Source organism: Staurois parvus, unplaced genomic scaffold, assembly GCF_062004578.1.
Source record: "Staurois parvus isolate SC_StPar_1 unplaced genomic scaffold, SC_StPar_1.0 ptg000709l, whole genome shotgun sequence".
Taxonomy (NCBI): Eukaryota; Metazoa; Chordata; class Amphibia; order Anura; family Ranidae; genus Staurois; species Staurois parvus.
This window is the reverse complement of record NW_028318505.1, coordinates 1,695,501-1,713,487: the sequence shown is the minus strand read 5'-3', so window position 1 is coordinate 1,713,487 and position 17,987 is coordinate 1,695,501. Positions and strand designations below refer to the sequence as shown.

At 45.5% G+C, this 17,987-nt stretch overlaps 1 protein-coding gene across 1 annotated transcript in view; it reads right to left on the bottom strand.

The window, feature by feature from the left end:
* ROR1 (ROR family WNT receptor 1) overlaps positions 1-17,987 on the bottom strand; it is a 441,584-nt gene that overhangs the window by 156,272 nt on the left and 267,325 nt on the right. The window contains exon 2 of the mRNA XM_089653390.1: positions 11,146-11,217. Within this exon, the coding sequence (XP_089509516.1) occupies positions 11,146-11,217 (72 nt within the window). The remainder of the gene's footprint in view (positions 1-11,145; positions 11,218-17,987) is intronic.

Sequence of the window (17,987 nt, the reverse complement as noted above, 5' to 3'; positions counted from 1 at the left end):
CCGGCATGTTATCCTATGTGTCCATCCCCATCATGTTATCCTGTGTGTCCATCCCCGGCATGTTATCCTATGTGTCCATCCCCAGCATGTTATCCTATGTGTCCATCCCCAGCATGTTATCCTATGTGTCCATCCCCATCATGTTATCCTGTGTGTCCATCCCCAGCATGTTATCCTACGTGTCCATCCCCGGCATGTTATCCTGTGTGTCCATCCCCGGCATGTTATCCTACGTGTGTCCATCCCCAGCATGTTATCCTACGTGTCCATCCCCGGCATGTTATCCTCTGTGTCCATCCCCGGCATGTTATCCTATGTGTCCATCCCCGGCATGTTATCCTATGTGTCCATCCCCGGCATGTTATCCTATGTGTCCATCCCCAGCATGTTATCCTACGTGTCCATCCCCGGCATGTTATCCTATGTGTCCATCCCCGGCATGTTATCCTATGTGTCCATCCCCGGCATGTTATCCTATGTGTCCATCCCCGGCATGTTATCCTGTGTGTCCATCCCCAGCATGTTATCCTACCTGTCCATCCCCGGCATGTTATCCTACGTGTCCATCCCCGGCGTGTTTTCCTATGTGTCCATCCCCGGCATGTTATCCTATGTGTCCATCCCCGGCATGTTATCCTGTGTGTCCATGCACACATAGACTGGAATCAACTGGGACGTTTTTTGGCTGGAAAAACCCCCCAGAAAAAGTGGATTTCTAAGGACTTTTTTAGCTGTAAAAACGCTCCAACGCTGCAAAAAGCGGTAAAACGCAGTAAAATGCGGTAAAACACCACAAACCAACCTTTTTGGACTTTTTTGTACCCCAAAAACCCGCTAAAAACACAAACACAGAAAAACGTGGTAAAATGCCGCTAAATGTGGCAAAACGCTGTTAAACGCGAATGCAAAAACGCACAAAAAATCTAGAAAACTCACGATTTTAACGTGACTTTACACATCTACCAGCGTTATTAAAACGCCCCGTGTGCATGGAGCCTTATATTCACCCGGTGATCCTGCCAGTAACACCCTTCCTGTCCCAGGGTGACAACACCAGCCCATGGTATCCTTGGAGGAGCAGCGTTGTCACCTTAGGACAGGACTATAGTTTTTGTAGAACTACTTGGTACAAGGACAGGGCCTCTGGAAGTCCGGACACTATGGAATGCGGCGGTGTGAGTTTAATGGTGCTTGGCCCAGACGCAGGAGCTATTCCGCGGACACGAGGACATATGGAGTCCGTTGTATCTGGCTTCCATTAGCCCGATGTTTACCTGTTAAATGTCTGTTTTAGCAGCAGCGTCATACGAGTTCAAGGAGAAAGCTTAATGGGACACGTCTCCTGACCTTCTCGTCACTTAGCGTCCTCTGCGACGGGAAGGGGGCGCCCAGGGAGCCCGCCAATATTCCTAATATAATGTGTTTAATTAGTTATTTACGACCGCGCAGTCGGAGATTAATGCGTCCCAGGGGGATGAAATTAGGCCGTGACTTTGGGAATATGAGTAACTCTGGGAAACACGTGTGCGCGGCGCTGCGATGCGAACTGCGATATTTGGCTTCCTATAAATATTCATAGAAGGGCAGTAAAAATAATTATCATGTAAAATACGGCTGGAACTCCCTCCGATGGAAAAGAAAACACGCGGGCTAAATGGTCAGCGCCGAGAATAATGCGTAAACCAACGGCTAATTTACGGCTTCGGGGTCGCATTTCCTGCGGTTATAAAAGAGTCACCAAACATAAATTACAGAATGTAGAATACATTGTAACAAAATTCAGGGATCCTTGTGGGGTGGGGGGGGAACACATCAGAAATGGATGTAGAGGTTCCCCGGGACTGGACATCCGGCTGCATTCACATCCGCGCCTTCCAAAAACGCACGCATCCCGGGACACGTGGAAATCATTATTAAGGCTACTTTCACACTGATCCGCCGCAAAAACACATAGGCGTTTTTACCGCACTTTCTTAGAAACTTAAAAACTACACCGAAAATACTTCTCAGAGGAGTTTTTCTTGAGCTTTTAAGTCACTTTTTTTTAACGCAAAAACGTTTCAAAGATTCCTCAGTGTGAAAGTAGCTTAAGGCTACTTTCACACAGATCCGCCGCCAAAACACAGCAAAAACGCATTTGGGCATTTTTACCACGCTTTTGCCGTGCTTTCTGAGCGTTTTTAAAGGATACGTGACTTAAAAACTGCACCAAAAATGCTTCTCAGAGGCGTTTTTCCATTGATTTCAATGAGAAGAGGCGTTTCTGGGGCATTTTTTTTAAACTCACCAATCATGCCACAAAGATGGCCTCAACCGTGACTCCAGCCATGTGCTGACGCGTTTTGCCCCACCCACCGGGGCTGACCTCTGTGATCAAGCCTCGTGGGCAGGGCGGAACGCGTTAGTGGGGGTGGCCGGAGTCACAGTGTTCTCAAATAGGTCCAGTCTTGAAGCTCCTGCATGGGTGTGGATGACGCCCCGACCACTCGTGGAAACCTAAAGTAAGATGGCCTCAGCCGTGACTCCAGCCATGCCTTGACGCGTTTTGCCCCACCCACCAGGGCTGACCTCTGTGATCAAGCCTCATCGGCGGGGCAAAACGTGTCAGTGGGAGTGGCCGGAGTCACAGTGTTCTCAAATAGGCCCAGTCTTGAAGCTCCTGCATGGGAGTGGACACCGCTCCGACCACTCATGGAAACCTAAAGTAAGATGACCTCAGCCGTGACTCCAGCCATGAACTGACGCATTTTGCCCCACCCACCAGAGCTGACCTCCGTGATCAAGCCTCACCGGCGGGGCAAAACGTGTCAGTGGGGGTGGCCGGAGTCACGGTGTTCTCAAATAGGCCCAGTCTTGAAGATCCTGCATGGGAGTGGACACCGCTCCGACCACTCATGGAAACCTAAAGTAAGATGACCTCAGCCGTGACTCCAGCCATGAACTGACGCGTTTTGCCCCACCCACCAGAGCTGACCTCCGTAATCAAGCCTCACCGGCGGGGCAAAACGTGTCAGTGGGGGTGGCCGGAGTCACGGTGTTCTCAAATAGGCCCAGTCTTGAAGCTCCTGCATGGGAGTGGACACCGCTCCGACCACTCATGGAAACCTAAAGTAAGATGGCCTCAGCCGTGACTCCAGCCACCCCACTGACGCGTTTTGCCCCACCCACCAGAGCTGACCTCCGTGATCAAGCCTCACCGGCGGGGCAAAACGTGTCAGTGGGGGTGGCCGGAGTCACAGTGTTCTCAAATAGGCCCAGTCTTGAAGCTCCTGCATGGGAGTGGACACCACTCCGACCACTCGTGGAAACCTAAAGTAAGATGGCCTCAGCCGTGACTCCAGCCACCCCCACTGAAGCGTTTCGCCTTGCGCATGAGGCTTGATCACAGAGGTCAGCCCCGGAGGGTGGGGCGAAACGCGTCAGTCCATGGCGGGAGTCACGGCTGAGGCCATCTTACTTTAGGTTTCCACGAGTGGTCGGAGTGGCGTCCACACCCAAGCAGGAGCTTCAAGACTGGACCTATCTGAGAACACCGCTCCCACTTTCATGCCGATGAGGTGATGTTTTTATGCTCCAGCTTGGAACGGCGCCAGTACGTTATGCACACCAGTCTATCCTTTGAACATAGCTTAGCGTTTTTATTACACATCCTATACAGCACTGCAAAATATATTCTATGATATAAATATGGGAGAGAAGCCATCCGCTTTCACTCATCATGTTGCTGCAGAATCTTCCCCTCGCATGTCTGTAAATGAAAGCAGAAACATATTTCATCCCTCTCCGCCTTACATCATATTGTAATCAGTTGGAAACAAGTTCCTACAGATAGTACAGAGTTCCCCTTCTTCTTCCAATCTCTATCCGTCCATCACATTCTGAGAATTTGTTACACCTGTATCCGACGCGGGGCTGGCGTGTCACACCGCTGTGACCTGCTATCACAACAGGATTAAGTCACTTCCACATGTGCTGGATTTACGAGGCAATAAGCCTCCAACTTTTATAAGGAGCACAGCAGATGGTCGGCGTGGTAATGAAGGAAGAAGTATATTGTGCTGCTGGACCGCTCAACCTTTCATAGTATATGACTCAACATAGATGGGAGAGACGACCCGCAACGAATTCCTCTGCCAGCATCTGCCCCTTCCTTGGGCAAATTTACGTAAAACAGTGGAGGCAATAATTCACTCCAACGTGGCAATAATCCACACCAACACGGCAATAATCCAAACCAACACAGCAATAATCCACACCAACGAGGCAATAATCCAAACCAACACAGCAATAATCCACACCAACGAGCCAATACTCCATACCAACGAGGCAATACTCCACACCAACGAGGCAATATTCCACACCAACACGGCAATAATCCACACCAACGAGGCAATATTCCACACCAACGAGGCAATATTCCACACCAACATGGCAATAATCCACACCAACGAGGCAATTATCCACACCAACGAGGCAATAATCCACACCAATGAGGCAATATTCCACACCAACGAGGCAATACTCCACACCAACGAGGCAATACTCCACACCAACGAGGCAATATTACACACCAACGAGGCAATATTCAACACCAACGAGGCAATAATCCACACCAACGAGGCAATAATCCACACCAACGAGGCAATAATCCACACCAACACAGCAATAATCCACACCAAAGAGGCAATAATCCACACCAATGAGGCAATATTCCACACCAACGAGGCAATAATCCACACCAATGCTGCAATAATCCATGCCAATGCGGCAATAATCCACTTGCATTGGTGGACAGTAGAAAAATATCCCTTACATTGGTGGCCAGTAGGAAAAAGCCCCTTACATTAGTGGCCAGTAGGAAAATGTCCCTTGCATTGCTGGCCAGTAGACAAATGTCCCTTACATTGGTTGACAGTAGGAAAATGTCCCTTACATTGGTGGCCAGTAGAAAAATATCCCATACATTGGTGGCCAGTAGGAAAATGTCCCTTGCATTGGTGGCCAGTAGAAAAATGTCCCTTACATTGGTGGACAGTAGGAAAATGTCCCTTGCATTGGTGGCCAGTAGAAAAATATCCCTTACATTGGTGTCCAGTAGAAAAATGTCCCTTGTCTTGGTGGCCAGTAGAAAAATGTCCCTTACATTGGTGGCCAGTAGGAAAATGTCCCTTGCATTGGATACCAGTGGAAAAATGTCCCTTACATTGGGGGACAGTAGGAAAATGTCCCTTACATTGGTGGCTAGTATAAAAATGCCCCTTACATAGATGACCAGTAGAATGGCACTTTTACATTGGTGGCCAGAATGACACCACTACAAACTGAAAAAATAATAATTGGTGTCATGCTGCTGGTTCTGCCAAGTGGTATTGGTCTTGGAACGATACAGACACCATCAAATGGAAAGTTAATGAAAGAAACCCTATCAACCTTTGGAGAGATGCTAGAGTTCCATGAAATCCTGGTTGAGAATGGCTGATCCAAAACATATAAAAATAATATATATGAAGGAATACATGGCTCCATTGTTATAATATTCATATCCTAATGGTCAACTGTGCAATGCTACAAGACAACATGGACTTGTTTCAGGATTTTTTTATATACATGTTGCCTGATAATGTACCTCTTGTGTATTCGACTGTAACATCTCTACATACAATTTCCATCATTTAGTATAAATGCACCTTTATGCCTATATACCAATACTTGTAAGACACTCTTGACAAGTTGTGTAATGTTGCTTCTACTGTATACTGATATCTAGTTTTTACTCTTCTTTAAAACAAAAGTAAAATTGATTATATACACAAGTAAATCAAGGAACTTGGTTGTCTTCAACGTCCACCAAGAACGCTGACCTTTAGCCTACTATCCACACATCAAGCCTAAAGTGTCCCTGAAAGCAGCATAGGGTAAGATGTGTCTCAAGTTGGCCATTAGAATGACAAATTTCTCATCTTCTGCTGCTGGACGTTATGTACGACTCTCTAGTGAGCAAAATTGTTCATTGCTAGACTGAGCGACGGGGAACTGGGCAGACACCATCAACTGGGCGGTGAATCAGCCACAACGTTATATACTACTTGGTTGTGGTTCATTAAGTATCAACATATGTTCCATGGACGGATGACAGATTTAACAGAGATGACCTGAAGCCATGGGACAGCCTTAAGAGAAACAAAAATGGATTCCCTGCATTGAAAATAAATTATACATGTCCTTCCTCCCACACTGCTGATCTTTGCTTTCTGGAACTAAACTTGCTGCAGAATTGCCCATTATCTGACAATAACTGCCGAGTGCTGTGGTTCCTTCCACCGGCCCTACACCAGTCTATCCTGTAGTGATGAAGGGTCTGGTGGAGGGGACCACAGAGCACAGTGGGGAACCATGCACTAGCGGAAGTGTGAGATGCTGAAGACTCTCAAGCAAAGCTGAGCTCTTCAAGAGGGAGAAAATTGGCTGTCTGAAATGGGTATTAATTATTTTCTATGCAGGGAACCCATTTTTTAAAGCAGTTGCTGTAGACCATAGCTATCTATACTTCTCTAGGTAGGACAAGGTATGAAAAATGAATATAATGAGAACAAGTTGAAAGAAAATTCCTAGAAATACATTTATTTCATGGCAGTAATTCAGGTCACATAACCACATTGCTTCTCCTTTGGTCTTCATGGCCCTGGTTGGTTGGTGGGACTATGTTCTAGCACAGGGGTGGGCAAACTTTTTGACTTGAGGGCCGCAATGGGTTCATATATTGGACCCGGGGGCCGGACCAAGAGTAGATGAATGATGTGTATGTGTCATCCATAATAAGTATAGCAATATTCCCCCATAGTAAGCATAGTAATTCATCCCCCATATAGTAATTCATCCCCCATATAGTACCGTATTTTTCGCTCCATAAGACGCACCTGACTATAAGACGCACCTAGGTTTTAGAGGCAGAAAACAGGAAAAAAAAATTCTGAACTAATGGACTGCAGACATAGTACAGGAGATGACCAGAGACTGCGGACACAGTACAGGAGATGACCAGAGACTGCGGACACAGTGCAGGAGATGACCAGAGACTGCGGACACAGTACAGGAGATGACCAGAGACTGCGGACACAGTGCAGGGGATGACCAGAGACTGCGGACACAGTACAGGAGATGACCAGAGACTGTGGACACAGTACAGGGATGACCAGAGACTGTGGACACAGTACAGGGATGACCAGAGACTGCGGACAGCACAGGGATGACCAGAGACTGCGGACAGCACAGGGATGACCAGAGACTGTGGATAGTACAGGGGATGACTGCTGACCTTTGGGGAGGGGGGGGCGGGTACCTGAATTTGACAGGTACCCGCTCCCACTTCCGCGGAGTTGTTCTTTCATCTTACCTGTTCCTCTATCCAGCCGCGCGCTGTCTTCCCGGCTTCTGTAATGGCGCTCGGCATGACAGCCGGGTGCCCAGTGCGCATGAGCGAGAAGCACTTGCGCTTTGTGATTGGTCCGGCGGCTTCTGGGATCTGTCATGTGTCCCAGGTGCCGCCTTACCATTCACAAAAAGCACCGCTTCTTGCGCATGCGCACTTGACACCCGGCTGTCATGCCCACACTACAGAAGCCGGGAAGACGGCGCCGCTGGATAGAGGAACGGGTAAGATGAAAGAACAACTCCACGGAAGTGGGAGCGGGTACCTGTCAAATTCAGGTACCCGCTCCCCCTCCCTCCCCAAAGGTCAGCAGTCATCTCTAAGGTCCCGCTGTAGAGCTGAGCGGCCGGCCCGGTATTCTGACACGGCGGCAGTGGAAATACTGGACCGGCCGCTCCATATTCGCTCCATAAGACGCACTGACATTTTCCCCCCTTTTTTTGGGGGAAAAAAGTGCGTCTTATGGAGCGAAAAATACGGTAATTCATCCCCCATATAGTAATTCATCCCCCATAGTAATTCATCCCCCATATAGTAATTCATGCCCCATATAGTAATTCATCCCCCATAGTAATTCATCCCCCATATAGTAATTCATCCCCCATAGTAATTCGTCCCCAATATAGTAATTCATCCCCCATATAGTAATTCATCCCCCATAGTAATTCATCCCCCATATAGTAATTCATCCCCCATAGTAATTCATCCCCCATATAGTAATTCATCCCCCATAGTAATTCATCCCCCATAGTAATTCATCCCCCATATAGTAATTCATCCCCCATAGTAAAATCATCCCCCATATAGTAATTCATCCCCCATAGTAATTCATCCCCCATATAGTAATTCATCCCCCATATAGTAATTCATCCCCCATATAGTAATTCATCCCCCATATAGTAATTCATTCCCCATATTAATTCATCCCCCATAGTAATTCATCCCCCCTATAGTAATTCATCCCCCATATAGTAATTCATCCCCCATAGTAATTCATCCCCCATATTAATTCATCCCCCATAGTAATTCATCCCCCCATAGTAATTCATCCCCCCTATAGTAATTCATCCCCCATATAGTAATTCATCCCCCATATAGTAATTCACCCCCCATATTAAGTCCCCAAGTCCCCCCTGTGTCAATTCACTTACCTTTGCTCCGCGCGTTCCTCTCACCGTGTTCCCGCGTTCCGGTGTAGCATGCAAATCTGTCTCCTATGAGGATCTGTCCCCCTCGACGTATCTGCGCATGTGCCAGTTTCAGGCATTAGCAGCCGATCGGCGATCTCCGGCACATGCGCAGATACGTCGAGGGGGACAGATCCTCATAGGAGACAGATTTTCATGCTACACCGGTCTTCAGGGCGGACTGTGAGAGGAGCCTAGCGGGAGCCTAGCTCCGCGGGCCGGATTAAAAGGTCCGCCGGGCCGTATACGGCCCGCGGGCCGTAATTTGCCCATTGCTGTTCTAGCATGTCAGGGTTCTCTTCCCCTGGCCTTGCAGAGCAGTGTTTCAAGGCAGGAGGACAATTAGTGATTGACCAGACATCATCAAACCATTCAACAGGCATTTCTTTTACCCAACTGTGAATGTCCAGGGAAGACGGATGTTCTCCTATGTATACAGTGTGACAGTGTGGTGACCTGTCACAGTGTAGAAAGGATATTTCACCCGGGATTCTCAACAAGGCAGGTTGAGGGGCTCCAGGGAACTTGTTTAATACGGAGGAAACTGGCTTTTCACTTTCCTCATTTGGTTGTAAAGTCCATTTTGGGACCTGGATCCTGGAAATTTCAAAGTGATTTGGGAGGGATGAAATCTCCAATCCTCGGACTAGGTTTTGGGAATGGCCAGGAGACTAATTGGTCAGGTGTCTGTGGACCTCTTCTAGAGTCAGCACCAGGGTTCTGGGCTCCACCCCAGCAGACAGGAGGTCGTTGCCCAGGAGTCAGGAGGGCTCCACCTAGGAGAGGTGGGAGCCAGAGCAGCAAGGGGCTCTTAGCTGTATACCTGAGAGAGCCAGGAGGCTGAATCTTTATTTTGTTTGTATTGATGGTGGATACCCCTGCGTGGGAAACCCGTATTGTGTGGAACTTTCTTATAAATAAAATTGGTCCAAAAACGGCCCTAAAAAGAAGAAAGCAAGTGGCTGTGTGCTTCAAAAGCTCTACCCGTGATGCCAGTTCCCACAACAGGTATATGTAGTTCCTGTACAAACCACCTAAATAACTCATATCATTGGGTTTTTTTTGCCTTCCTCTGGATCAACTGTGGGTGTAGGATTATAACTTTTTTTTTTTTCCTATGGTTGACTGGATGGACTTTTGTCTTTTTTCAGCCAGACTAATGCAGGCCATAGATGGGGAGAAAACCGGCCGATTTTTCTTTAAAAAAACGAAAAATCGGTCGTTCAAGCGGCCGACGTTACCAGGAACGGTAAAAAAAAATCGGCCGATTTTCATCCCGTCTACAGCCGGCAAAAAGTGTCCCTGCAGAGAGCTCCGCTATTTCTTTGACAGTTCCTTGACATTTATAGCGGCTGCAACAATGTATCTATTTGTATCCATTTCGGATACAGATGTTTTTATTCGGAAACAAATAGATACATTGTTGCAGCCGCTATAAATGTCAAGGAACTGTCAAAGAAATAGCGGAGCTCTCTGCAGGGACACTTTTTGCCGGACTGGAATTCTTCTTCATCCTCTTCTTCTTCTTCATCCTCTTCTTCTTCTTCATCCTCATCCTCTTCTTCTTCATCCTCTTCTTCTTCATCTTCTTCTTCATCATCCTCTTCTTCTTCTTCATCCTCTTCTCCTTCATCTTCTTCTTCCTCTTCTTCTTCTTCCTCTTCATCCTCTCCTTCTTCATCCTCTTCTTCTTCTTCCTCCTCCTCTTCTTCATCCTCTTCTTCTTCTTTTTCTTCTTCTTTTTGTCTTCCTCTTGCAGGTCACTGCTCATGCGCAGATTTTTTTATCGGTAAAAAGATCGGCCGATTTGCCCATAATTGCCGTGAAAATCGGCCGATCGGCAAAATCGGATGATTTTTTTCCAACTTTACCGATAAAAAAAATCTGCCAAAATACCGAAAAATGGCCGAACAATTAGCCCACTAACGATCCGAAAATCAGCCGATTTTATTTTCGGCCAAACAATCGGCCGATTTTTGACCCATCTATGGCCTGCATAACTGTGTAACTATGAAACACATAAACAATAATTTCGTAGTTCAAGGCAGGAAACTCCCACAACCCTTGCTCTCCTAAAGGAGGATAACGCTCAACCATCATGGTCACCTATCCATTGCTATAGGTCTCAGACACTTTAAACATAGAACTGAGGCTATGTGGTCTTATAACTATCCTGCAGGAGGATGAACCAACTTGCCAAATCATCACATCTGTCACCACTGCACTCTTTCTCATATTTCCTGACTACTGGAAAACTGGAAAAGTATTTCCTGACTACTAGAAAAGTTAGAATGCTACTGGAAAGATAGAAAGGGTCTATGCTGACCCATAACTATCCTAGAATAGACTCACCAAGCCCGAAGGCTGGCTGTGCTGAGAATGATTACATCACATCTTGAAACACTTTCCCCATTTTCAAAATTTCAGTCATTAAACGTCAAAGGGATTACCAGATGAACAAAATTTCTGCTTCGGCCCAGATTTTAATGAAACATGTCAAATCAAAGGCGTATAAAGAATTTTCTGTACCTTTGTCCAGGTCGCTGGAAGAGTTCCATGTTGAGGTAGGCGATAACTCAGCAGCAACGGTCAGTTCACTTCCTGTGTGCGGCAAAAATAAAGGACAATTAGTACCGGAAAATTTATAAGCGCTGTTTACAAACCGCAAAATTTATTCCAAACTGCACACAGCTGTTCTAAGATTTTTGCCCATCATCAGCGCAGGGTAATGCTGGCCATACATGGGTCGAAATTTGACTAATTTATTTTGGACCTAAGAATAATCGGCTGATTTTCGCTCTGTTAGTGGGGTCAATGGCACCAGACGATTTTCATGGTTCCTCCCCTTTTCGGTGATAGGGCATGTTGGAACATTCGTGAAAAACGACCGATTTTAAACTCAATGATGGTCAAATCGTACGATCGTTTTTCCGAAAAGAATATGAGCATGAGCCGTGAGCTGGAAGGAACAGAAGTTTCGCCTGTTACATTGGGTGAACTTTATGACTTGGCCGATTTTCAAAATCATTGATGGCACCATAGGATTACCGAGAGAATGACGTTTTCGATTATCGGATGAAAAATCGTTCGGAATTCGACCCATGTATGGCATAAGGAAACCATGGATTCTATAGCGTAGGGTTCAGGACCCAGCAAAATGTGTAACTATATTGCCTATATTTTCTCTTAAAATAACTGTATACAATTATGTCAAAACATGTTGGAAAACAGATTTTCGGTTTAGATATATCTTAAAGAGAGAAAGAGAGGGGAAAAGAGAATAAATAAAAAAAAATTTAAAAATAAATAATAATAGAAAAAAAAATTATATATATATATATTATATATATATATATATTCTAAAAATTAAACAAATTATATATATATATATATATATATTTATATTTACATTTTTTTTTTTTAATAAAGTAATGTCAGTACAGAAAATACTGTAAATTGTTATGGTAGCCCCGCTTTAACAAATGAAAATACAAAACTAATACACACAAGGCGCTTTTAGTTAGAGAATACTTCTGTACCAATATTACATCGATGGAGAGCGATCATAGAGTATGAGGAATAAACACGACTATGGCCACAGTCGCCATTCCACCCAGTCTTCTGAGTATGTTTCTAAGTTTTTAAAGGATAATATTTAATTTTCTATTAAGTCACCTAAAGAAATAAGTCTGGGTGTGCTCTGAGCTGTAGACGTGTGGGAGCGAACTTCTCACATCTAATTCATATATATCTCTCCATCAATAATGTCTGGAAACGCCTAACACAGGAGACAATTTTCCAGTTAGGCTTCAATTTTCACCATTAATTTGATGTATTTATTGGAGCGTCTTACTGTGTCCTCCCCATTATTATTTTGTTTAAACTTTCTTTTCCTCTTAATGAAATCAGCATCATGTTGCCCCTCAACCTTTTACCCCAGAAGAACCCTTGAAATATTTTTCAGGCCTCAGAAAATGCTTGCAAAATTCAATTATTTGATGGTCAGTGGGGAGAATGCCCCTTACGTTGGTGGCCAGTTGAAAGAAAGTTCCATACATCAGTGGCCAGTAAGAACACTGCCCCTCAGAGGAATCCCTAGGGTTGGTGTCACCCCTCCAGAGAGGAAGGAGTGGTGCCGGTGTTGCGGTAAAATGAGTATCCCTTGAAGATATGTATCCCCTGTAGCAACTGCGCATGTGCCGGTTTCAGGCCAAAGAAGCTGATCTCCGACTTTAGCATGGAGCCGGTGATCGGCTTCTTCAGCCTGAAACTGGCACATGTGCAGTTGCTACAGGGGATATTCATTTTACCGCTATACCGGGGCGGGGGCAGCTGTCACTGTGCCGGCATCCTGCTCCTGCACCCCTTGTGATGGTGTCACCTGGTGTGGCCCGCACCCCCCTAGGGATGCCACTGCTGCCCCTTACATTGGTGATCAGAGGGAAGAATGCTCCTTACATTGGAGGTCAGAGGGAAGAATGTCCCTTACATTGGTGATCAGTGGGAAGAATGCTCCTTACATTGGAGGTCAGTGGGAAGAATGTTCCTTACATTGGGGGTCAGTGGGAAGAATGTCCCTTACATTGGTGATCAGTGGGAAGAATGTCCCTTACATTGGTGATCAGAGGGAAGAATGCTCCTTACATTGGAGGTCAGAGGGAAGAATGTCCCTTACATTGGAGGTCAGTGGGAAGAATGTTCCTTACATTGGAGGTCAGTGGGAAGAATGCTCCTTACATTGGAGGTCAGTGGGAAGAATGTCCCTTACATTGGTGATCAGTGGGAAGAATGTCCCTTACATTGGTGATCAGTGGGAAGAATGTTCCTTACATTGGAGGTCAGTGGGAAGAATTCCCCTTACAATGGTGATCAGTGGGAAGAATTCCCCTTACAATGGTGGTCAGTGGGAAGAATGTCCCTTATATTGGTGGTCAGTGGGAAGAATATCCCTTATATTGGTGGTCAGTGGGAAGAATTCCCCTTACATTGGCAGTCAGTGGGAAGAATTCCCCTTACAATGGTGGTCAGTGGGAAGAATTCCCCTTACATTGGTGATCAGTGGGAAGAATGCCCCTTACATTGCTGGTCAGTGGGAAGAATGCCCCTAATATTGGTGGTCAGTGGGAAGAATGCTCCTTACATTGGGGGTCAGTGGGAAGAATGCTCCTTACATTGGGGGTCAGTGGGAAGAATGCTCCTTACATTGGGGGTCAGTGGGAAGCATACCCCTTACATTGGTTGCCAGTAGGAAGAATGCCCCTTGCATTGGTGATCAGTGGAAAGAATGTCCCTTACACCAATGTACATTCAGCAAGAAAAATGCTCCTTACACTGGTGACCAGTGGGAAGAATGCCCTTACATTGGTTTTGAGTAAGGAGAATGCACCATACATTGGTGGTCAGTGGGAAGAATGCCCTTTATATTGGGGGTCAGTGGGAAGAATGCTCCGTCAACCAGTTTTGTTCTAAAGCCTTTAAAATTCCATCTAGACCTGCTACTTGAATGGAAATCCATATATAATAAATAGGTTTCTTTTGTGCCCAGAGCATGCACATTACAATATGTACCATTTTTTCCAAATGAAAACCACATTCACAGTCAGGATTCTGTTTGACAAAAATTGTCCAGCCTGCTCCTTCAAATTTTCTTGTCAATATGGTCAAAAAACAATCGTCAGTTTGGCCCGGCAGCTGATTGATAAATATAAAACTACTCCCATACAGATTCACTCTGCACATGGACACAGATAAACAAACAGATATTTCTTCAGGGTAACAAAAGGTAGGAATCTGCACCAAAGTTTGGTAAAATGCGGTGCGGTTCCTGTGCGAATCACATGAGATGTACTGCACCGCATATATGTGAACCCGGGCTAATTCTTAGATTAATTGTGGATTCAATCACTTTGATCGAATCTCATATTGATCAAATAATAAAATCGAATCGTCTACAGCCACCGTTAGAAAGCGATTATTTAGTAAAAAAGAAAAGTATGTACAAACCGAATGAACGAAATAATATTCATCATCTTTTCCTGCTAAGTGCTCTTTAAGATCTCGAGTCAATCGAATCGGAAGTCAGCTAACAGCGACATGAGAACATTGTATCGATGTGATAGCCAGGAAGAAGCAATATGAAATAAACAGGAATTTTGTATAAATAAAGCGAACGTACATCTAGAGCATCCGGGAAAACAAACTCTCGGGGGTTTCTGCGCCAGCAATATTATCGTACACCAAGAGGGCGAGCGCTATAGATAAGATTCCAGGGTGATCTTATCTCTTCTAGTTCCATGTCAGAAGACTCCATTGTTTTATGATAAGGCAGAAATATAGAAAGTATGTGGGACCACCCCGGAGACGCTGAGAGATGGGCTCTGAGCTCCTCTTCATCTCCAACTGGATTCCTTGTCCAGATACCGATGGAATGACACTGTATCATGTATGGAATGTCTGATCTGCTTCTGATGGCATTGAAGTCATATCTAGGAATTCAATCCTCAATTCCAATGTTGGCCATGTACAGTATATTCGATGGGAATCGAGGCACAATCCAAATGAGTCATGGCTTGGGGAGATCAGCAAGAGTTAAGTCAGCACTGAAGTGTTCCTAAACCCCAGACCCTGCATTCCCTATATCTGGTCTCCTCGGACCCTGCGTTCACTATAGCTGGTCTCCCCGGACCCTGCATTCACTATATCCGGTCTCCCCGGACCCTGCATTCCCTATATCTGGTCTCCCCGGACCCTGCATTCACTATATCCAGTCTCCCCGGACCCTGCATTCACTATATCCGGTCACCCCGGACCCTGCATTCACTATATCCGCTCTCCCCGGACCCTGCATTCACTATATCCGGTCACCCCGGACCCTGCATTCACTATATCCGCTCTCCCTGGACCCTGCATTTACTATATCTGGTCTCCCCGGACCCTGCATTCACTATATCTGGTCTCCCCGGACCCTGCATTCACTATATCTGGTCTCCCCGGACCCTGCATTCACTATATCTGCTCTCCCCAGACCCTGCATTCACTATATCAGGTCTCCATGGACCCTGCATTCACTATATCCGGTCTCCCCGGACCCTGCATTCACTATATCCGCTCTCCCTGGACCCTGCATTCACTATATCCGGTCTCCCCGGACCCTGCATTCACTATATCCGGTCTCCCAGGACCTTGCATTCACTATATCTGGTCTCCCCAGACCCTGCATTCACTATATCCGCTCTCCCCGGACCTTGCATTCACTATATCCGCTCTCCCCGGACCCTGCATTCACTATATCTGGTCTCCCCAGACCCTGCATTCACTATATCTGGTCTCCCACAGAACATGGAAATGCAATTATTTTTGTAAAATACCTTTTCTCATCAGCAGTATATGGCAGTCTTGTGACTTCTATAAGTGTCCAGCTGAGCACTGGTTAAATCTTGTAGGAGGAGTTTTCACCTCTATAGCAATACACACCAAACTGAGCATGTGCAGCTTGCCCAGAAGGCTCTGTACTATTTGCAGATGGACATACAAATGAAGCCTGTCTAGAAACGCCCACTCCTCCAAACTGACTTGCACCCATCACTGCATTTTAATATTTGCATAACTCCTCCCAAGAGCCAGCCCACTGCTTGTATCAGGGCTGAGGGCTTTTGAAAGGCAGGGTGCTGTGATGTCTTCCGGAAGTTATGTACAGCACCCTGCTGGACCCTCTCACCAGCCATGGTCTGCCTGCATTGCATAGAGAAGCACAAAGACCCAGTGATGATGTCACTGGGTCTAAAAAAGATTTGGAGAATCAGAGGTCAGCTATAACAAAGGTCAAAGGTATTGTTACCTTGTGCACTTTTATGGTTCTCTTTAACATTTTTTGTCACACTTCATAAAGCACTGGACCAGTGTTTGAAGATGATTTGCTCCCTTCATTAACTCCGGAGTCCCGATCCATTATCAGTGGAGTCCCGCAGCACTGTGTAGTCAGTCCACCTTTTACAGGTTGTTAATTGTACACAGCAGACCGCAATAGTGACTCCTATAAAGGGTGGAATGACCAAGGTCACCCGTCCGCCTCTGGCGGCAGAGCCGGGTTTTTGGATTTAACTGCCTGAAAAGGTAAATATCAGGGATAGCGGGGTGTAAAAATTCCTTGGTAGACCGCACACAATTTCTAGTTGTCCTTCACCATCGTTTGAATTTAAATTCATCAGACATTTCTGCTTCAAACCGGGACCCGAATCTCTTCATTTTCCTTAACCCATTCCCTTCCTGAGCACTCCTTTAACCTCCCTAGCGGTCTGATTATGTCAGTATTTCTGTGCTCAAAGCGGTACATTTTTTTGCATGGAAATATGTCGTTTTTTTATTGTAGGCTGTAATTCTTAGGAATAACTCACTGAAATCTGTCCGACAAGAGTCTAGTAAACATCCCGGGGATGATAAAATTTGAAACACGAAATCATAAATTATAATTTAATAAATAATCATATTAATATAATAATATCATAATAATAATACATTTAATTCAATAATATAATCAAACCAAAAACACTGAAATGTGAAATATAGCGCCAAGTTCGCACATCACTGAGCAAAGTCACAATATCGTTTTCAGTGTCTGATGAGGAATTTCCCCCACGAATCATTATCACTCAATTCTGCAAGTGGTTCTGATTTACTATCGCTGTTCTCTAGCCGGTCTAAAACCGCTATTGACCTAAAGGGACACTTTTTGGACCCAATGGACGTTTCTCAGTTTCCAGGCAGAAAGAACAGTAAAAATGCAGGCAGGGCGCCGGACAAAGCACTCGGGACAAAATATATGTGAAATGGTTTGATACAGGAATGTTATACTATGTGATTTTAGTGTATTTAGTGAATGCCACTTTTTGACATTTTTAAATTTCCCGCCAGTTCCGTCCCCCGTACGTCCCGACACTCACAGGGAACGGAAACCGGGAGACAGATGCCGGCATTGGCCGGAGGACATGGCCGGGGACACTGCAGGGGGGACATTGCGGGAGCGAAGGACAAGGTAAGTACAAAAGGGATCCCAGAGCAACGCTGCAGGGTATTCCTGAGTGTAGCTCGGGGTTACCGCTTTACCCTGAGTTACGCTCGGGAATACCTCCAGGGAAGGTAAAAAAAGAAAAAAAAAAAGAAAAGAGGCCTGAAGATTAGTTAAAATCCCCAGTATATATTTTCTGACACCAATAAAATGGTGGAAGTTCCAGTATTTTATGCCATGTAATATTAGTGTGACGGTTTATCAAGCACAAATATTCAGTAAACAATACACAAGAAGCTAATTTTGGTGCGCAGTATATTATTATTATTATTATTATTATTATTATTATTATTAATAAATATTATGC